This window comes from Balaenoptera physalus (genome assembly GCF_965194825.1).
Source record: "Balaenoptera physalus genome assembly, chromosome: 12".
In the NCBI taxonomy this organism is placed as follows: Eukaryota; Metazoa; Chordata; class Mammalia; order Artiodactyla; family Balaenopteridae; genus Balaenoptera; species Balaenoptera physalus.
This window is the reverse complement of record NC_138897.1, coordinates 79,002,632-79,025,548: the sequence shown is the minus strand read 5'-3', so window position 1 is coordinate 79,025,548 and position 22,917 is coordinate 79,002,632. Positions and strand designations below refer to the sequence as shown.

The following is a 22,917-nucleotide window of genomic DNA, read 5'->3' as shown; positions in this document are numbered from 1 at the left end:
AATTCTGTCATTTGCAACAATTGGATGGATCTAGAGGGTACTTATTATGCTTAGTTAAATAAGTCAGACAGAGAAAGAGAAATACTGTATTATATCACTTATATGTGGAACTAAACAATAATACAAATGAATGTATATAGCAAATCAGAAACAGGCTCAAAATATAGAAAACGAACTAGTGGTTACCAGTGGGGAAAGGGAAGGGAGGAGGGTATGGGATTAAGGGATTAAGAAATACAAACTATTATGTATAGAATAGATAGCTTTTAATGGAGTATAATCTGTAAAAATATGGACTCAGTATGCTGTACACCTGAAACTAATATTGTAAATTAACTATACTTCAATAAAAAAATCAATTTTCACATCCTTCAGCAAAGTTTTACAGATTTTACCCTGTACAAGTCCTATACAAGTCTCATTAAATGTGTAACTAAGAATCTTCTAAAAAATTTAAAAAATTAAAAGCCCCTTGTAGGTGGATCTCACTCAAGAGCTGAATCACCTTCAGAAGGAGTTGGAGTCCAGAGGAGGATCTAGTAGAGAGGCAAGTCCAATCTTATGTAATTTCTTTTTTGCTTCTCAGTTTTCTACAAAAGGCAAATATGACAGAACAAAGTTTGGGGAATGGAGTAATTTATTAATAGAGCAAGTGTTGCCGAGGCCAGCTCAATCCCAGACCTAGTGTGTACACTTAGGGACCCTTGGGCCCTCTGCTCCAGGAGCTGTGGTTTCAGCACCCAGGCTGGAGAGATGATGCTCTTTTTCCTTAATCAGATCCTGGTTGGAGTCCTCTACCACATGGTGAACCGAGTTTCCCCCGTTGACTGATTCAACCTCTCAGCTGCTGCTGGGGATCTGAGCCACAGCCGAGTCGGACCAGCTGGCGGAAGTTGGAGGGTCTCTGAGTCTAGACCAGGATGTCCAGGAGAATGTAACCCACATATCTAATTGTAAATTTTCTAGTAGCCACTTTAAATGAAGTAAAAGGAAACAAGTCAAAATAATTTTAATCGGCAAAATGTTATCACTTCAACAGGTATTTACACTGATGATACAAACATTGTTTAAAAGATCTCAATGAGGTAGTTTCAATTTGCTTTTTCTTATTCTGTCTTCAGAATCCATTGTGCATTTTTACACTCACAGCACATCTCAGTTGAAATAAGCCAAATTTCAGATGGTCAGTTGCCACCTGTGGTTGGTGGCTACAGTACTGGACAACCCACGTCTAGTCCATTCACCAACTCAAGTTGAAGCTAAATGATGGATTGAGTCTTTCTTTCCTTTTCTTTCTTTTTTTTTAAAAATGTAATGCATCTCTCCATCAATGCACTTAACTTTTTTTAAAAAATAAATTTATTTATTTATTTATTTATGTTTGGCTGCGTTGGGTCTTCGTTGCTGCGCGCGGGCTTTCTCTAGTTGCAGCGAGCGGGGGCTACTCTTGGTTGTAGTGCGCGGGCCTCTCATTGCGGTGGCTTCTCTCATTGCAGAGCACTGGCTCTAGGCACGCGGGCTTCAATAGTTGTGGCATGCTGGCTCAGTAGTGGTGGCTCACAGGATCTAGAGCACAGGCTCAGTAGTTGTGGCGCACGGGCTTAGTTGCTCTGGGGCATGTGGGACCTTCCCTGACCAGGGCTCGAACCCGCGTCCCCTGCATTGGCAGGTGGATTCTTCACCACTGTGCCACCAGGGAAGTCCCTGGATTGAGTCTTTCATTCTAACTAGCATTCCAAATATCAGAAGTTCTGGGGCAAAGGTCAGTTATATTTATATTTATATTTATATTTACATTTTATGTCATTACCTAGCACAATGGATGGCACATATTAGGTACCTGATATATCTATACAAGTAAAAAGGATAGAGCCCCAAGCAGTAATGGTCATTCAACTCATGGAAACATCTTGCTCATTTTTCCACAGAAAGTGACTATGGCCAAACATTTTAAAGAAGCAAGTAGATGTCTCATCTGCCTAGGTTATCTTGAAAAACTTACGTACCTGAAATGCGGATATGTCTGCTGCCTCTGGTGCATCGATTCAACACAGAGGGAGTCCCATGGACGCGTTCATCGTGCCCGTTCTGCTCTGTGGCCACTGAGAAGAATGAGACCAAGACAAATGGTCAGTTGAGGAAGCTGGTGTCCAAGATCAAGGACATGGAGCCCCACCTGAGTAATGTTCCACAGTTTAACCCAAGGATGCTGAAGCTCCAAGGGGAGGCATCTGTCCTAACTACTCCTCCCCATGGAGGACCCAGGAGGAAGCAGCTCTGCTAACGTCTCCATTAAATATGGGCATTATTTGAATCCTGGTGCCTAAATTTTTATCCCCTAAACAATGGTGTTTCTCACCCTGAGTATGAATTAGAACCACCTGGAGATTTTTAAGAGGATATAGTATTTAGGTCATGCCTTGATCTATGTTGTTCAATAGGGTAGGCACTGGTGGCCATTAAGCACTCAAAACAGGGGTAGTGCCATAGAGAAATGATAATATTTTGGATATATTGAGCTTAATACATATCTTATTGAAGTCGTTTTTGAATAAGTTTACAAGAAACTTTAGAATTACACCTGTGACTCATGTTCTATTTCTATTGAGAAGCACTGCCTCAACTATGGCTTCTCAAACTTGAATGTGCATTTAATTACCTGGGGTCTTCTTAAAATGCAGATTCTGATTCTATAGGGCTGGACTAGCCTGAGAATCTGCATTTCTGACATGAGCCCAGGATGATACCTCTGGTTCCTGACCACACGTGGAGAGTAGCAAAACCGGCACTGTCTGAATCTGCAATGTTTCTGAGCCCCCAGGTGATTCTAACCCACACTGGGTGTGGGCAACCACTGTGATGGATGAATGTATGTTTGTTAAATATCCCAGTCCACAATATCACTTGTGAGAAAAATGAATTGTTGATTTTCTAAGTGAGTTTACTCTTTGCTCCATGCAAACTTGTATTGGGGATAGCAAAACCGGTCCCAGACATTTTGTCCTTGACAACCCACAGTCTGACTATCAGACATGTCCCAGCATCTTCCACTGAGCCAGTCATCAGAGAGCCTAACAAAGTGAGTGGCACTGTTCCAGACAACAGGGGCACTTCTGAAGCTTCCTGTGCCTCCATCCACAGTCATGTTAGAATAAGCAGTTCTGCTCCAGACTCTGATAATTAGGGCCAGCTGGAGATGCTGGCAGTCCAGAAAGCCATTCTTCTCCAGTTTCCCTTCTCCTCTGAGCAAGTTCTAGTTCTAAGTTGCCATCAAGGTCCAAAGGCATCCCTACTCGTGCCCAAGGAAATCTCTGATTGGCTGGGAAAGATGCCTCTTGCTCTGTCTTGACGTTGGCCAAGATAACCCATTGTCTCAGGACTCCTAACATTACCTATTCATTTGTTGTAACACTAGGAAAATGAAAACCTGGAATCTAGCCAGCAAGATGAAATGAGAAAGGGAATTGTAAAGAAAAAAAAAAGTTTATTATTTCAATATTATTCTGCAATAAATACAATTACTTTTCCTTGATTCAAAATAGATGCAATGTCTATCTTTTGTTATGATCTAGACTAACATATATTAAAGAGCAAACACAGCTATGGTGTCTGCTTTCATGAATCTAACACATGAAAGAGAGGACAGATCTTTAATCAGCGGGCCACAGAACAATATAAAAACTCCTACTATCAATATTAGGCCCATGTTTCTAGACATAGGATAATTAGACCAACTCAGGGAAGCAAAGGAAATTTCCCCCAAGAAAAGTTCTGATTAGGGAATAAAAGCTGATTTAAAGAAGCTAAAATGAATGAAATCGTTGGGCTTTTATAGTAGAAGAGTTGGCCTAGCTCTGGTCCATTTGCTAAGCTAGTTATGTTTCTCTCCACAGTGGATGCTGATTCAGTCAAGAACCCCCTCCTCATTTCTGATGGCCTGAAGAGCCTCCAATAGAGGTATATCAAAGAATGGGAAAGAGCTTCCTGAGAGATTCAGCTACTTGGTTTGCATCCTGGGCTCCTCTTGATTCACCTCTGGCCGCTGTTACTGGGAGACGGATGTGAGAACAAGCAGAGAATGGGGGCCTGGGAGTTTGCAGAGAATCTGTTCACCGACAGGAAGAGTCCAACTGTGCTCAGAACTTGGATTCTGGACACTGAGCTTGAGAAAGGGAAGCTACTTTGAGGCCAACACAGCACCTCAGACTGTCCTCTGGGTGACCCCTGGGGTACACGACTGGGCATTTTTCTAAATATGAAAATTGGAAATATTTCCTTTTTTTGACGTTAGCGATGGAGCCCATATTTTCTCATTCACCAAAATTTCTGCTACAGACTCCGTGCCCATTCTTTTCACCTTCAGGTCCAAGTACGTAATAGTGATCAGGGTGCCCTGAGGATCTATCCAGTGTTGGATCCAGGTTCAGTAATCCCTCCAATGCATGCTAGGGAAGACCAGTGAAACTCTTAACCACAAACACAAACAGAATACTTGGGGGGAAAAATATGTACGTGATACAGAAGTATTCTGCTAGTTTTACATATTAAACATGTCAGAGGACAAAAATGTATGGAACCTTTTATGAATCATCAACCTAGATTTTAATAATTTAATAATTTGTATCTCTTGAACATTCAGATCAAGAACTTGCATTGTAATTATTTTGTTCTAAGGACTATCTAATGTATTACAGAGATTTTTTTAACTCAAAGAAAATATTTTATAAGATCTAAGTACGTCGTGATTTATTAAAATGATAGTAATATTGGGTTGGCCAAAATGTTCGTTCGGGTTTTTCTGTAAGATGCTATGGAAAATCCGAACGAACTTTTTGGCCAACCCAATATTAGGCCCTCTTATAAACCAGTAAATAAAACTTATGTACTATAAAATTGAGAAATGAATAAATAGATTACAATTTATATTCTTTTTTCTTTTCTTTTTTTTTTTTTTGGTCACAGCACACAGCATGCAGGATCTTAGTTCCCAGACCAGGGATCGAACCCGTGCCCCCTGCAGTGGAAACGTGGAGTCTTAACCACTGAACCTCCAGGGAAGTCCCTATAATTTATATTCTTAAATAAACATTTTCACCATTATGAAGTCATGGAGTTTTTTTCTAACGTTTCACTACACCTGAGTGTCTCAAGGTTAACAATGACCCTTAGGTGATGCAGACATTGAATGCTGTTGTCTAAAGGCTACTGTTGGAAATTCCCTGGTGGTCCAGTGGTTAGGACTCTGTGCTCTCACTGCTGAGGGCCTGGGTTCGATCCCTGGTCAGGGAACTAAGATCCCACAAGCCACACAGTGTGGCAAAAAAATAAATAAAATAAATAAATAAAGGCTACTGTTGTCAAGTTGGATATTATCATCATTCCTTCACCCTCTAACTTTCTGCTGTTGGCTTCCCCATTGCTGTGCCCTCCTATAATTTCCTTACTGCACCACTGGTCAATTGAAAGGTAAGATTTTTGGGGGTCATTTTTTGATACTCACTTCCCAAATTATGACCTTCCACCACAGATAAAGTGAACTCAAAGTTTTCCTTCAGGTCTGCAGATATTCTTTACAGTTTCAGAAATCTAAGAACTTTCAAATGCAAAAATTACAACTAAGAACTTTCAAATGCAAAACTCAGCTATTATTTAAGAAGAGATTTGAGATTCCTGTTTCCAGACACTGAGGAGCCCGTATTTCCATTCACATAAGAATACTGGAGATCTATCGCTAAATTATTTAAAGATGCACTTTCAGTCGAGTCAGGGAGATACGAGGACCCAGATACGTGCCAAGAGCTAAATGTGGAGCATTAATTATCAAGTGCTGTTGGCACGACCTTGAGCGAAGCCTGTGTCGGAGCAGATCAGCTCCACGCCTCAATCTTGGGTTCCAGGACACATGTTCAGGGACAGGAGGTGGGAATTTGACCCCTGCTGAGTGAGATCTTGAAACACGGGGTCCAATCAAACATAGGAGACTTTTAAAGTCCAGAGCTGCCAATGAGAGCGGGCAAGGAAAGCTTTACCACTGACCCAGGGGAAGGCAGGCAAGCTCCTCTCTGTGCAAATCTCCAACTGGGAAAAATATTGTAAGTAACTCCAGGATCAAAGGGCCGAGTCCCACCCACCTGGACCCTGTGAGGAGCAGGAGGTCTGATGACACAGGTGGGAGTGGTGACCCTGGTCCTCCCAGAACACACTCAACACGACCCATCATGAGACCCGCACAGTGGAAATGGGCAGAGACCTGGAATGCACCTTTTCCCCTAAAAATCATTTTTCTTTCTAACACCCCAGCCAAACTTTGCCCCTCAATTAAAAGAAAATTAATATGCTTTAATAATAAAACCATAAATGTTTAATAATAAAACCATAAATAATAAAACCATAATATGTTGAATAATAAAACCATATTCTTACTGGAATAGACTGAGTAAGGTCACAGAAGATATTGCCTTTGAAAATAGAACACAAATTATATTTGTTTTCTTTATTTACAAAATTGGAAAATAAATGTAAGCAACTTAGAATCCTAACTCCTTAACATACCCCCAAGGTAGCATTGCACTGAATTTCCTTCAAATTTTTGTGTTTTGCTTGATTTTTATTTGTTTATGAAAAATCGACAGAACCTCAGCCTGAGAAACGGTGCCATGAGCTAAGGCAGGCCCTCCACGGGGCTCCACAGAGGCTGAGGGGTGCGCAGGGCAATGGGAGACTCCCAGCTGGGCTTGGATCCTGCAGTGTCCCCTAACTGATGCCAGGGCTACCGCGTGCCTACAGGGATGCAGCAGCACTGGGCCAGGTGAGCTGTCTGCTTGCATGAGAAGAAGCCCCGGTACCTCTGTCCTCCTCACCCTTTTCCCAGGAGGCCTAAAACAGGGGAGGTCAAGGGCATCCCACACTGTCTCACCACACTGATCAGCTGAGGTGCTCCCTGTTCACCTTGAGAGGCTTGGGAGGGCAGGATTGGGTCCTGTGGGACTAGGATGTTGAACCACTCCAGGGACACTTTCCACAAAAAACACAACGCAACCTGCACCTCCCGAAGTCGTGCATGTGGCAGCCCTACAGCACCTAGAGCGCTCTCTTTAGGGCCTTGTAAGGACTGGTTATCCATTCCCTGGGATACGTACTCAGTTCATCCTTCACTCGCTGGCACTGATATTAACCATCATTTATCTCCCCTGCATGGTCACATGCAGTAGTGGCCACCCCAGAGCGCTCCTCCGGTTTTTTGGTTTTCCTGAAGTGCCCTTATTTGCCCTCTGTGCTTCCTCATGCCCCCTCTACACTCACATTTCCTCTTCGTGTTCTTTTTCATCTCCTTTTACTTTCTTGATTCATTCTCTTGAATCCAGGATGAGAGGATTTCTGGAATCAGATTCCTGATGGGATAATCCTTTTTAAAAAAATTGTGTAATCTTGAGAGCTGAAAGGCAGAAAACAACTGTGCATGTCCAGAGACATCCAGTGCAGAAGAACCCCCGCAGAAGAGGGTACACAGCTCTTCTGACGCCCAGCCCACCTCTATGCCTGGGCCACTCAGGGTTGCTCAACATGGCTCAAGGGTGCAGACAGGCCAGGATGACACTGAGAGAGCGGGGAAGGAGGGCTGGAGAAAGATTTTATAGACATTGAAGTTCCCAGGACCTCAGGTGCCTGGATGAGACCAGGCCCTTCAGGATGAGAATCATAAAAAGAGGGAACAGGGAAGAGCTACAGAGAGGAGTCTACTGATAGGAAATAAACAGAATAAAAAGAGAGACATAAATAGGAAATAAATTACGTGCCGATTGCTGGTCTCTGTATCCTAATCCTCAGAATCTATAACACAGGCTTCAGCAGGTACCAGGGCAGTGATGGTGATGGAGTGGCCTTGGGAAGAGAAAGCACAGAGTTAGGGTGGAGGTGAGAACTTGGGTCCCTGCTGCCCCCTCTAACTTCCCCACCCCTGGCAGCGCCCTTAAACCAGGAGTAAACCTGAGGACAGGACATGAAGGTGCTGCCACAAGACCTAAACGTGCAGAGGGAGAATGTCTGCTTCTCACCCAGCACCTGGATCACACACGAAGGACTGTGCAGGTTCAAGTGTCTGTGAGGGAGTCATGTCCCACCAGATAGCCTGCATTGTAAGTCAACCCCAAAACCCAACCCCAGAACACTAGTGCTCAATTCCCAAGAGATGCCAACCAAACACAACCAAAGGCTTTGGTGTTTGGCAGTGGTCGAAGCAGAAAACAGCAGGTCTTGGGGGAAAGATAAGCTTTAAATACTAAAGCAAGAAAAGATAACTACAAACAGTACATCCAAAGCCCCCAAAGCAAGAGACATGAGAGATCTTATTCTTATGTCATGAAAACATGAAAAGAACACACATTTCCTTTTTCTCTTTGATTTTACTTCCTTCCTCCCCAGTCTCCAAAGCAGCAGCTTCTCCCAGGATCCTTCTCCCCTTGAATCCTACCTGAGTGGTTCCCTACCTAGAGAGTCTTCGTCCTCGCTTGAGTCGTAGATGCTCTCCACAAGCCATTCTTTAGAGACACAAACATGAGCAATGAAGTTATTAGAGAGAGCGGCTCACCCGTGCCTCCCCCTCCAGTGGAGGCCATGCTGGCTCACTCAGCATCATCTGGCTCCTTCCTCTGGGTTCTCAGCCTTCCCTGGGCTCCCTGGAGCCAGAGCCCTTCACCAAGACATTGATCACAGTTGCAAACCTTCACCAAGAGAGAGGATCCGCCTTCAACTTGTCACTTCCCCGTTTCCACCAGATCCTTCTAGCTCTAGCCTCCAAAGGGATAACCCTCAAATTCCAACTGTTATAGATGTACTTTGTATTAAAGGACTTCAGTGAACAGACCGTGAGCCAGGCTCAAAGCTGCCCAAGAGAACATTCTGTAAAGATGGAAATATTCTGTGTTGGAAACATAGGGCTCTTTTTTTTTCCAAGTCTATAACTTTAAAAAAAAATTTTTTTAAATCTTTTATTTTATAGGGGAGTATAGCTGATTAACAATGTTGTGATAGTTTCAGGTGCACAGCAAAGTGACTCAGCCATACACATACATGTGTCCATTCTCCCCCAGATGCCCCTCCCATCCAGGCTGCCACGTAACATTGAGCAGATTTCCCTGCGCTATACGGTAGGTCCTTGCCGGTTATCCGTTTTAAATATAGCAGCGTGTGCATGTCAATCCCAAATTCCCTAACTATCCCTCCCCACCACGCTAAGTCCATTCTCTAAGTCTGCGAGCCTGTTTCTGTTTTGTAAATAAGTTCATTTGTATGAACACAGGGCTCTTGGGCACTTGAAACGTGTCTAGTGTGATGAAGGAACAAATGCTTAATTTGATTTAATTTAATTAATTTAAGTATAAACAGGTGCATCTGGCTGGTGGCTACCACACTGGGCAGTGCAGCTCTAGAATCCAAAGAGGGGGAAGATGCGACCGCCTGTCCCCTGCTTGTTCCTTGCAGAGTAGTTCACTAGCCTTCCCACCGCTGATCCGACCAGTGACATTTTTCAGTCTAGCAGTTTCATCTTTTTGTTTCGTAGGGAAAAATATTGACGTCTACAGGACTATCAGATTCTATTAAAATACAATCTATTCCACACAAGATTCATGATCCAAAAGGAAACCCAAACCCTACTTTGCCTCATTTTATATTGACTTGAAACAACTCCTTTGACTTGTTACCTGTTAAGGCTTCAGAAGAAACCCAGACCCTATTTCTTTTGGCAGGTTTGACAGGGACGTAACTGAAAAATTCCTGTCCCACTGTTGAGTTCCCCTTTCCCCACTTCACAACGCATAACCTCCCCTTCATCCTCCCAGGAAGGGAGCTCCTGACGCTCTGTCCCTGAAGGAGATCTCTGTCCAGTGTTTCATGCCTAGCACACAGAAACTAGGCCTGGCATTAATGATGGCTCTGATTTTCCACACGACAATGGCACTTGCTACTCTCGGCAAAATTTTCTGAAGCAAAATATGAGATCTTAGTTGGTGAAAGTTGGGGTGAATCTCTTCCTGGAGGCTCCTCCTTTCTCAGATTCCTTCAGAACCAGGAGTGACATGTGGGTTCCCCCCAGGGCTCCTGAAAAAGGAAGGAACCCTGCCCCAGCACCCTAGCCGAGGTGGGGGAGGTTTAATGCTGAGACCACCTGTAATCTAAAGGTTTGGGGGAAGAAGGGAAGGAGCAGGAATGAAGCATCATTGGGAGAAATACCCATTTAATACTAAAGTATCTGAGCGATCAAGGGCTGGGGTTATTGCATCTCAGGTCCTGCGAGCATCCCACACAAAGAGGCTTAGGAACAAGGATTAAAATCATAATTGATGCCAAACTCAAAGGAGAAGTTCAGTCTCTCCCAGGCAGTAGACGTGTGGGAGAAAGTGCAGAGGCTCTGGATCGAAGGCTCTAGACTGCCTCACCCAGTTCCCCACCCATAGGCTGTGCGACACCCCATAATTCATCCACCTTCTCCAGCCTCTGTTTTCTCTTATGTGAAATAAGGACAATGATGGCTGCTTTTCATTCACCACCAATCAAACTGCCTGAAGGGACTATAAAGGGCTGGATGGAGGTGAGAATTATTAATAGAAGTTGTTATTGACTCAATCACAGTGATTCTGAAACACACTTTTGTCCACTTGGAACCCTATGAACATTTGCCTAGCTGGTGATGGGATTTTTCCCCTGAGCTTATTGAGGTATTCCTGCCATACAAGAACTGCACACATTTTAAGTGTACAATTTGATACATTTTGAAACACATATAATCACATGAAACAGTAGCGATGGGATTTTTCATTTAGAAGCTGACACTGGCAGTTGCCTTGCTGGACGCAACCTAGGGAAACACACACACAGACACACACATGCGCACATGCACACTCAGAATCATACCACCCAGATCACACAGACAACAGCCCACTGCTATGCACACAATCTGTCACCACTTAAAGGCAATGAAACTGCTTCTTGAAAAACAGCCATGGTTCTTTGCCTGGGAAATCAGCTTCTTTCATCACATCCTCAGCCCTTGTTCCCAGCAGGAATTCAGAATCAGGGTGGCTCTCCAGATGAAAGCCAGAAAACAAAGCCCACCTTCCTTATCATCAGCCTTTTTTCCCCAAGCAAATGATTGATTCCAGAGTACCAAACATTTTCAGTTACCCCTGAGGCCACCTGCAATTACAGAAAAGAAAACACTATGAGTATCAGATCACGCTGTGTGTTGTTGACATGGATCTTTTATCCAATTGGCGACTTTAGAAAAACAGATGGGAAACTGTCCAGTCAAATGTCCCAAAAGATAGTATAGGAGACACTGGTGAAAAAGGCACAAGCTTTTCCTGCACCATGAATCTTTCAAGTGCATATTGGTTGCCCCTTGCAAAATTCTTAATCCACTGAGGAAACACCTTTTTTTTTCTTTTTTTTGGCTGTGTCGGGTCTTAGTTGCGGCACCCAGGATCTTCGCTGAGGCATGAGGGATTTTTCACTGTGGCACGCAGGCTCTTCTAGTTGAGGCATGCAAGCTCAGTAGTTGTGGCACACAGGCTTAGTTGCCCCACGGCATGTGGGATCTTAGCTCCCTGACCAGGGGACCAGGGATCGAACCTGTGTCCCCTGCTTTGGAAGGCAGATTCTTAACCACTGGACCACCAGGGAAGTCCCCTGAGGAAACATTTCTGATGAGGAAAGGTCCCTGCGTGATCTATAAGCTGATGCTGCATTTGTGAATGGCTTCTTAAATCAGGGGTCATTGGGGAGAGACTCAATGCTCCCCGACGAGGTAACTGTAAATCCCACCTATAATGCACATGCTCAGATTTTCGTACGTGAATTTAACCGAATTAAAAAAGAAAGAAAGAAACCAAGAAAGCAGCACTTCTATCTCAGACGAAGAAGGGTGAGCTTACCTTGGCATTAAATGGACTCTCTTCCTCTTCCCTGTGCCTGGGCAGCTCCTCCACCAGGCCCTCGGGGGGAGCTGGAAGGACACGTAGTGACTGTCAGTCATTGGTGATGCTGCTCAGGAACCACTCAGGGAGGTTTGCTTGATGTGGACCCAGGGCCAGAGTCTATGGCAGCGCCTGGTTAACAAGCAAGGACTGGGCATTAAGGGCCACCCTCCTTGGTGGATGAAGGAAGGCAAAGGAGAGGAGCAGGAAAGAAATGAGAAGCAGGGTCCAGGCTAATAACAAAGCCATATATTGAGCTCTTATTTGTCACTGTTCTGGGGTATGAAGCTCACACAATCTGACACTTGCAGAGCTTGTGGTGATAATAGTATTGAATACACTAAAATATCTCCCTGATTCTTATATGCTTGGGGCCAGAGGCTGAGGCGTGACCCCAGCACTGACAGCTGTTGACCTGCATTGTCTACATGGAGCCTCACACCTCTCAGAATCTATGGACTGATCAGGGGCGCAAGGCTCCCGATGTGCGTTCACACTCATGACTGTGCCCAAGCCGGCTGTTAAATGCACCTATAGCTGCCCTGGGCTCCGGGACCACTGAGACCACCTCCTGATGGTGGGCAGTGTCTGGGACCCCTGTAGATGTACACGGGTGCTGCGAAGCTCCTGCCCTGAGACGAATGACCCCGTGCCTGACTGACAAGTGCAGGGCAGCGATCTAGAGCAACAGCCACACGCCCAGGCTCCCACATTGTCTCTTCCATGTAAGAGCTCCTGAGCTTGGGTCAATCGTCTCAGCACCTCAGTTTCTCTCCCAGGGGAGTGGGGATAGTAAACCAATGCCCAGGCACAGCTGTGGGGAGGGTTGAATGAGACAGTGTACATAAAGTGTGCAGTGGTGATAGGACTTTCTTTGAGAAAGGTGACGCTTGTGATTGTGATGTGTTAAGTGGGACATATCTACTGGGGAAACACGTATTTTTAACCGTATGTATTGCCCACACATTCACAATCACATCACACAGACCTACACACAGACAACCCTAAAGCCCCATGGACACAGACCCACACCACCTCAAGGGAACACAGCTGCTCCCAGGGGCTGCAGACCATGGCCATAGTTCTCTACCTGGAAAATCGGTCCTTACCCCACACCCGTAATCCTCATCCCAGCAGGAAGCTGGAAATAGGGTGACTTTCTAGACTAAAACCAGCAAGAAAGCCCCACCTCCCTTTTCTTCTAGATTTTTCCTCAGCAAATGAGTGATTCTAAAATACGTACCCTTGGGCTTCCCTGGTGTCGCAGTGGTTGAGAATCAGCCTGCCAATACAGGGGACACGGGTTCGAGCCCTGGTCCGGGAAGATCCCACATGCTGCAGAGCAACTAAATCTGTGCGCCACAACTACTGAGCCTGTGCTCTAGAGCCCGCGAGCCACAACTACTGAGCCCACACACCACAACTACTGAAGCCTAAGTGCCTAGAGCCTGTGCTCCACAACAAGAGAAGCCACCGCAATGAGAAGCCCACACACTGCAATGAAGAGTAGCCCCCGCTCACTGAAACTAAAGAAAGCCCACACGCAGCAACAAAGACCCAACACAGCCAAAAATTAATTAATTAATTAATTAATTAAAAAAAAACATGTACCCTTTTCACTGGTTCTTGAGGCCACCTGCAAATACAGAAAAGAAGACGCTATGAGGGTCAGATCATGCTGTATACTGCCTGCACAGGTCTTTTGTTCTCTTGGTGAGTCTAGAAAACCAAATGGGAAACAGCAGTTGACTCAAGGGAAACCAAAGCAAAATAGACCAAACCTCCTCACTCCAAAAGGCACCGGCTTTTCCTGGAGAACATGTCACTAAAGTCCATTTTAGTTGGCAATCACATAATTCTTGTCCAAGGGGGAGAAATTGCTGCTGGTGGAAATGCTTGGTACCATAGAGTTCTGTAATTGATGCCACCATTTTTGAATGCCCTCCTGAATCACATGTCAGTGGGTAAAAGACTCCTAAGTGACACTCTCCCCAGCATGGAAACATTATATACCATCTATAATCTTCATTGTCAGATTTTCAAACATGAATTCAATTGAACGTGAAATAAATGAACAAAGCGACATAATGATCTCAGACAAAAACAAGCAACCCTACCTTGGTGTTAGATAGGGTTTCTTCCTCTGCTCTGTCATGAGGGAGCTCCTCCAATAGGTCTTCAGGGAGGTTTGGCTGACTTGGGCAAGGAGACAGGCTGCATGGATGTGGTTGGTAAACAAGCATGGATAGAGCTGCCGCAGGGCCACCTGCCTGGTGGAAAAAGGAAGGCAAAGGAGAGGAGCAGAGAGACAGGAAAGACACAGCCCTTGGCTTTTCAGCGGAAGGCAACCTATATCATTGTGAAATATTCAATTTACAAACGGTACTAAACTATATGCTATCATTCATGACAGAGTCCCATCACTCATCCTGCCCATTTTGAAGTCCAGTTAAATTACTGCTACATTTTTAACATCTTCCAAAAACCATTTCAGCCTCCATGGATCACATATGCTATTACATTTATCATCTGTTGTATAGAATTTTGCAAGTGATGAAAACCAAACTTTTATTGGGGGGCTGGATTTAATTCCAGACAAAATATTCTATTATATTCATTCACTAACATTTTGTCATAAATACAATCAGTTATAGAAGTTTTGAAAATACTGATATCCTACTATTTAAAAATGACCACAATTAATAGATGATATTTTTGCTTCCAGTCTTCCTGTTCTGTACCATTTATGTGTATTCACTCGTTACTGGCTGTCCATACTCATACTAGTCAGACAACTGTGGGAGAGTTTACTAAGGAGTTCATCCTCCAACATGACCCCCATGGCAGGCAGCCACACCAGCATTCCTAGATCAGCTTGTGGGAGCTACAATGCGCAATAAGAACCTTGCGCTCTAAATGCTGAGGATCTGTGTTCTGATTGTGGATTACTGCTTTCTGTAATGGAGGTGCAGACATAAAGGCAGGCCACTATTGTTACAAACCCCACCAGCTGAGTGGCTTCCAGGGTATTTAAAGGGAAAGCATCTTTTTTTTTCCCCTCTCTTTCATTTTTTCCTTTCCCTTTTTGGGGGAGCCAGATATTTAAAGATAAGGATATTCAAAAGTAATCGTATGTATGGGAGAATTTAGAAAGTGAGTGCACATTCCCAGAGAAAGACACAGCCTCAGAAAAGACCTGAGAAAACCTTAAGCTTATACCACAGAGTGATTCCAGCACAGAAACACCCTATAACAATTAAAACACACACACACACACAAACACGCACAAAACAGCAAACACTGAGGAAGAGAAAGAATCAGATTTCCATAGATACCACATTATAAGATTCAAATGTCCAGTATTCAACAAAAAAAGTACAAGGCATAAAAAGAAACAAGAAAGTATGTCTAAAAAATAACGACAAAAACCATCCCCAAGGAATACAATATGGCAGATTTACTACACACTATCTTGAGATATTCAAAAAGCTGAACGGAGACGTGGGCAAAGTCAGGAAATTGATTATGCAATTAAACTAGAAATCACAACAAAAAATATAGTAGGAAAATCCCCAAATACTTGTAGATTGAACAATACACTTCTAAATAAAACATGGGTCAAAAAAGGTCTCAAGAGAAAATTGCAAAATATTTTGAACCAAATGAAATGCAAATACAGTTTGTCAAAATGTATGGAAAGACTGTCCTAAGAGGGAAATTTATAGAATTAAATGCAACATAATGGAAAATAAGATATAAAATTAATCATTAAGCTTCCATCTTAGAAAGCTAGACAAAGAAATGTAATATAAAGTGAGCAAAGAAATAATAAAAATTATTGCAAAAATCACTGAAATTGAAAACAAAAAATCAAAAGAGAATATCAATGAAACCAAAGCTGGCTCTTTGCAAAGAACAATAAAATTCATGAACCTCTAGCTGGGCTATCCATAAACAAAAAAAAGAAAAAAGAAGACACAAATTACTAATATCAGAAATGAAAGAGGGAGTGATCATTACTGATCCTACAGACATTTAAAGGTTAACAAAGGAATATTTTGAACAACTCTATGCCCACAAATTTGACAGCTTAAATGAACTGGACTAATTCATTGAAAGACACAAACTACCAAAACTCACACAAGGAGAAATAGATAATCTGAATAGACCTAGTTCTACTAAAGAAATTAAATCAATAATGAGTTATCTCCCCAAAATAAGAAAACACCAGGCCCTGATGATTTCACTGGTGAAATTCTACCAAAGAATTCTACCAAATTCTTACAAAGCAAAACATGCTTTTACTATATATTCCAGAAATCACGCTCTTAGGTATTAATCCAGTTAAACTGAAAAATTATGTGCACACAAAAACCTGCATGGGACATTTTATGGCAGCTTTATTCATGATTGCTAAAACACTGGAAGCAGACAAGATACCCTTCAATGGGTGGATAGGTTTTTTATTTTAAATAATTTTGGTACAACCACGCAATGAGTTATTATCCAATAATTTTAAAAGGAGAAGAAGAGCTATCAAGCCGTGGAAAAACATGGAAGAAACTTAAATGTATATTACAAAGTGAAAGAAGTCAGTCTGAAAAATCTACATGCTCTGTGATTCTGACTATTCTGGAAAAGGCAAAAATATAGAGACAGTATTGGAAAGGGGAGAAGGATTAATAGCTGAAACACAGGGGCAGTGAACTATTCTGCGTGACACTGAAATGGTGAATAAAGACATTATGCATTTGTCAAAAACTATAGAAACATATAACACAAAGAGTAAACCTTAATGTAAACTATGGACTTTAGTTAATAATAATATATCAATACTGGTTCATTAATAGTAACACATATACCACACTAATGTTAAGATGTTGATAACAGGAGAAACTAGGGTGGGGGAGGGGAGTATATGAGAACTTTCTCTATTATCTGCTTATTTTCTATGTTAATCTAAAACTGTCCTAAATACTAAAATCTATTAATTAAAAAAATAATCTGAAAAAAAAATCTGGCTGCACTGTTTCATGGAAAGACCTACTTCTGCTAATGTTCAGCAATCAGCTAATACCCAAACATTAGCTAAGACCTTGTTTACTATTAAATGTAAACCAAATCTGAGTTGTAAATGCATCTTTACTTCTCTGGTCATAGCATAAATTACTGACTTAGTATATCTAAATTTTCACACATGGGAAAAAAAAAAAAAGAATATGGCTTAGCATTTCTATACTTTTACATATAGTACACTGAATAAACTTCAATCATTATTCTTCAATCTACTTAATGACTTAATTTCCAAAGTACCTTCAATTGACCCATTTGTAGGGTGCACTTTGGGGTATGGCAGGATGCCCATTTCTCTGACCCACTTCTGGGGGTGAGATGCATATCTTCTTGAATGAGGATCAAATTTTCTTTTTGTATCCATCAGGCCAGATTCTGGGAAATGCATTCACAACAAAGAGAGCTGCTGACATCTTGCTAGCAGAAGAGCACAGGAAAATTAGTGATAACTTATTCACAGTTCAAACCTTTGATCCCATTATTCACCAGCTGCCTAGCAGAGCCTCCTGAATCGAAGCTGGGCTTTAGGAAGATCTTGCAGTTTGGCGTGCACTTAAAACACCCAAGAGACAGACTGCATGGGCAAATACCTTTATTTAGATGGGGCAATATAGGAAGGCAGCACAGTACAGACTGAGAGCATGGGTGATGGTGCCTGATCACCTGGGTTCAAATCCCACTAGAAGCTGCATGAACCTAGGAAGATTATGTACCCTTCTGTGCCTGAGTTCTCTGCACTGTTCTTAAACAGAACCTATAGCATCATAGTATATGAGGCGTAAAATGATTAAATACAAGGAAAGATTAAGAAAGAGTACTTCAGAAGTCCTCTTTAAGTGTTTGATCATTAAATGCCTGGAAGAATAAGTTAGAAACTAGGTAGGGTTGCCTCCAGAGAGAGGACTTGGATGGCTATAGGACAGGGAAGGGTGGATGCTTACTTTCCATCCTTTACGTGGGAAGGGCACTTTACAGCTCATGGAGAATATCTGTTATCATCTCCTGTGACCCCCAGGTCAGCCCTGTGGAATGGGCAGTGCAGGAGCTGTAAAACCCACATTCTGTAGTTCACAGCACTGAAATTTAGAGATTTTAAGTGCCTCGTCCAGTCACATGATGCACGATGGAATTGGGAAAGGAATGTAGTTGGTTCCTTTAGGACAGAGATCCCTGAACCCCTAAGACTTCTAGATTGTGCCCTATACACAAATCAAGGGCTCCTCTCCCTCTTTTTTTTCAAAATACCCTGCCCCAGGGTTTCTGTGGGAGAGAGTTGATGCCCTGGAGGAGAATCTGAGCTACAAGAAGGGCTTAAACCCTGACCCAGCCTCCTGCCTCTAAGTTTCAGCTCCTGACCCCAAACATGGCAGATTCCTCCAAACAGAGCCCCTTTGAAGGACAAGGGGAAGTATTACAACCATGTGTCCATCCTCCCCCAGCATCTTCCCACTGTCAGCTGTCTCACATTGAGCCTTCCTGATGACCAGTGGACTACCCTGGACGACCAGGGGTCTGTTTGGCCCCCAAGCTGGCTTGGAACTCAGGACATTCCAAACCAACTGTCACGTGACAGCTCTGCCAAGAATTAACTTCCTTTCAACGGACCAACCCTGGATGAGCAGTTCATGAGACCTAACTGGGAAAGTAGGCATCTAGGCTGGTGCATTGGTAATTTAACGAATTGAGTCTGTGACCCTCAATGTTTCACTGACTATTGATGTGAGCAACTGTCTGAGCAGCCTGGCAGGGGAGGGGCCCCAGCTGCACTGGCTCTGAGTGCACACCTTTTCTGCTCATCCTTCCTCAGCAGAATCCAGGCCCTACAAGCTTCTCATCGTCCCTAGATCCTGCAGTAGCAGAGGACAGGCTCCCATCTCCTCCTAAAGGGACCCCTCCATAGCCCCACCCTAGAGACCCTACCCCAGGACTTTCTCTGAGGATGACCCAGGCCCTCCTAACCTCGGTCACCAAATGTTCATTCCACTAACCTGATTGTCTCTTCTCTCGACTCTCCCAGGAAGCATCCAAACACCCAGTGATCCTTATGGAAATCCTGCCATGAAATCCCAGTTTCTTTCCTTTCTAAAAATCTCTGAATCTAGACTGCTAATAATTGGTATTGGATTTTGGCATCACCATTCAGAAGAGTTTGGCCTGTAATTCCCCTTTCGTGTAATGTCTATTGCTAAGATGGTATCAAAATTCTCCTGATCTGATAAAAACAGTGTGGGTGTGGTTCCTCTAAATCTCTTCTCTGGAAGACTGTGTTCAAGACTGGCATTATTCCTATCTTAAATATATGGAAGAATTCAGAGGAAGACACCAGGGCCAGAAGTTTGCTTTGTGAGAAAAATATTCTCAGTATTTTTTTTTATTTGATGGCTGCTTTACATATTATATGGTGCACAGATATTAAGTATACAGCTTGATGACTTCTTATAAATATAAATGTGTGTACTGCCAAAATCCAAATCAATATAAAGAATTTCTGAAACACCTACACAGCATTGTTTTTGCTATTTTCCAGTCAGCAACCCCCAAAAGGAACCCAATGTTCTGACTATGACCACCAGATTTTATATTTCTCTGCTTTCAACATCAAATAAATGGAAACACAAGTATGAACACCTTTGTATCTGGCTGAATATTATGTCTGAATAGTACTGGAATTCATCGATGTTGTTATGAGAAGCAAGAATTTATTCTGAATTGCTGTCTCAGTATATAACATTGTACGTATAAGCACAATAAGTTTACTTCCTCTACGTCTTACATACCCTGTGTCATTTCCCATGGTGGTTACTCAGAATGATGCAGCGATGAATGATTCTGTACAGCCCTCCAGGTGGACATAAGCATGTCTCCTTCATGTGTCTGAGGGAGAGAAGCCAGTCAAAAAATATATATAACATATCGTATGATTCCATTTATATGAAATGTCCAGATTAGGCAAATCCATAGACACAGAACATAGATTAGTGGTTGCCTGGAGCTAGGGGGAAAGGAGAATGTTTCCTGTTGATTGAAAGTGTTTAGTGACATGGGCTTCCCTGGTGGCGCAGTGGTTAAGAATCCACCTGCCAGTGCAGGGGACACGGGTTCAAGCCCTGGTCCGGGAAGATCCTACATTCTGCGGAGCAATTAAGCCCGCGCCCCGCAACTACTGAAGCCCGCGTGCCTAGAGCCCATGCTCTGCGACAAGAGAAGCCACAGCAACGAGAAGCCCGGCAATACAACAAAGAGCAGCCCCTGCTCTCTGCAACTAGAGAAAGCCCACGCACAGCAACAAAGACCCAACGCAGCCAAAAAAAAAAGAAAAATTAAAATAAATTTATATTAAAAAAAAGTGTTTAGTCACAGATTCCAAATGGTTTACTAGTTGTAGGAGTTAGTTCCTGAGTCTTCTTTTTTTTAAATTTTATTTATTTATTTATTTATGGCTGTGTTGGGTCTTTGTTTCTGTGCCAGGGCTTTCTCTAGTTGCGCCAAGTGGGGACCACTCTTCATCGCGGTGCGGGGGCCTCTCACTATCACGGCCTCTCTTGTTGCGGAGCACAGGCTCCAGACGCGCAGGCTCAGCAATTGTGGCTCATGGGCCTAGTCGCTCCGCGGCATGTGGGATCCTCCCAGACCAGGGCTCGAACCCATGTCCCCTGCATTGGCAGGCAGGCTCTCAACCACTGCGCCACCAGGGAAGCCCAGTTCCTGAGTCTTAACACAAACTTTGGAAGGTCATTTATGTTCCTTTACACAGAAATCCCCCTGGCCAGGGACATAGTTCTCTGGAATAGAATTGTGACTCAGTGTCATCAAACAAACAAAAAAAGATGCAACTTTCAAAGTGCTTGAAGTAGATGTACTCAAAATGATGGAGGGCAAAAGTTGCCAAGTTGATGGCTTTAAAATTAGAATGTTGATGAAGCTAAATTTCAGCCTGTCTCAGGACACAGGAGCATAAACATGATTCTGTTTGAGGAAAATGAAAAAGGCAACCTTGATTAACAATAAAAAGGACAAATGGTACAGGAGAGGACAGCTGCTTCCCTGCTCTAAATGTAGCTGAAAATATACATTTTGCAGCTGTATTTTAAATATATAACTTTCTTGGAAGCCAGTCTCTTGTCATTATTTGACACTCTACTTCTGCTGGGGTTTTAACATTTTGAAAATGCAATCTCAAGTGCCCAAGTAAGAAAAATGGTCTAAAAGGACATGAAGGTCATATGTGGAATTCCTGTTTCATGTCAACATGCACTGAAATGAATTAAGGACATGAGAGGGAGGAGGTGAGAGCAAAGATGGCTGGGTCCTACTTCAGCTGAAAGGACAGGTCAACAACTGAGACAGTCACTCCCTTTGCTAAAATAGTTGGGATACTTCTTGTTCAACTCAGGTTTCTGCAGGTCTACCATGTCAGGATCCTTTGGGGTGAAAATCACAGCCACCTGACTCAACAAGGAAACTAAAGCAAAAAAAGAAAGGAAGGAGGGAAGGAAGGAATGAAAGGAAGAAGGAAGAAAGAAGAAAGAAACTTACTGGGTCAAGTGACTGCAAAGTCTAGCCCAGGTGTCTGGGGCTAGATGCTCAATGTCATCAGACTTCATTTCCATCTCTGCAATCATCTCAGAGTTCCTTTCTTCTGTGTTGGTTTCATCGTCTCAGCGAATGGTAAAATATGCAGAACAATACCTAGGTCAACAATACCTTGACCCAGGTATTATTCTGTGCAGCATTGGGCCAAACACTTAACTAAGCTGTTTCCTCATTTATTCAGCCAACATTCATGGAACATAATATGCTACTCTTCTAGGCTATGAAACAACAGTGAGCAAGAACAAATCTCTGCCCTCATGGACCTTACATTCTAGGATGATAGCAGGTACCCAGTGCCAACTAAAAATTGTCTCTCGCCATCTGCCTCTATGAGGATGACGTCACTAGCCACTGCAGTCACTGACCTTCAACACACCCTGAAAGGAGTTCCGGGAAGAGATCAGGAATGTGGCACTCTGTGCTCTGGGAAAAACTGGCAGAACAGGCCTTCAGGTAGTTAGATCTTTTTCAGAAGACTTTATAAGCCCAATTTCTTGCATCTTAAATCTAGGAAAGCACTAAAATCATTGACAGAGACATCTGCTCCTCGTGACTAGCAGCAACCTTCTGCCAAAACGTGTGCTTGATTGCACCTATCCCCCTTCACTAAAATCATATATATAGCAACCTGCCCCCCCCACCTCTTCAGAGCAGTTCCTCAGAGCTATCTGAGAGGCTGTCTCCTGGGCTATGGTCCTCATTTTGCCCCAAATAAAACTTAACTCACAACTCTCACATTGTGATTTTTTTTTTCTCCAGTCAACAACACAAAATAACAAAATTCAGGTTAAATGTATAGGGTAAATGGGGAGAAGTTAAGAGGGGATGAAAGAGACAAAAGAGTAGGGAGTGTATATATAGAGGGAGTGGAAGGGCTGCAATTTCAGAAAAAGATGTCCAGGTAAAGACTCCCTGAGAAGGTGGCATTTGTAAAATAGTGCTATTACAGTGTCTATTTCTCAGGCCTGTGGTGGAGATTTAGTAAGAAAATACACGGATTTGTAAAATACCTTCAATAGGTCCAAAATGGACCTAAGAATCCTCTCTGCAAAGAGGCCCGCCTAGAACTCAAAGAAAGAGAGAAACTTTGGTCAGGGCGGAACTGGAACCGAGGTGGACGTTGCCGCGACGGAACGGTGATCCCCCTGAAAATTGGCCCGGGCGGAAACGTTGGTCCTGGAGGAACGTGGATCCGGGAGGAAGCTTGGTGAGGGCCGAACTCTGGCCGGGGCGTACAGTTACCCTGGCAACGACGCGCGCCCGGTGCGACGGAAGGCGG

The 22,917-nt window shown here is 43.3% G+C and overlaps 1 protein-coding gene across 2 annotated transcripts; it reads right to left on the bottom strand.

Annotated features, from left to right (window-relative positions):
- Positions 1-832: 832 nt before the first annotated feature.
- Positions 833-22,878, bottom strand: LOC309639842 (uncharacterized protein). 2 transcript variants are annotated; one of them, XM_082417627.1, is made up of 15 exons: positions 22,649-22,878; positions 21,582-21,749; positions 19,823-19,919; positions 17,987-18,067; positions 17,286-17,420; positions 14,090-14,238; positions 13,584-13,608; positions 11,931-12,001; positions 11,113-11,193; positions 8,487-8,537; positions 7,303-7,881; positions 6,132-6,876; positions 5,501-5,593; positions 2,007-2,102; positions 833-972 (listed from the first exon to the last, which is right to left on the bottom strand). In XM_082417627.1, the coding sequence occupies exons 4-10, from the start codon at positions 17,991-17,993 to the stop codon at positions 8,487-8,489; spliced, it is 519 nt and encodes a 172-aa protein (XP_082273753.1). In that variant the 5' UTR covers positions 17,994-18,067; positions 19,823-19,919; positions 21,582-21,749; positions 22,649-22,878; the 3' UTR covers positions 833-972; positions 2,007-2,102; positions 5,501-5,593; positions 6,132-6,876; positions 7,303-7,881. The 2 variants fall into 2 exon arrangements, with proteins under 2 accessions (XP_082273753.1, XP_082273752.1); XM_082417626.1 differs by lacking the exons at positions 5,501-5,593; positions 6,132-6,876 and having other exon boundaries at positions 17,286-18,067.
- Positions 22,879-22,917: the final 39 nt, after the last annotated feature.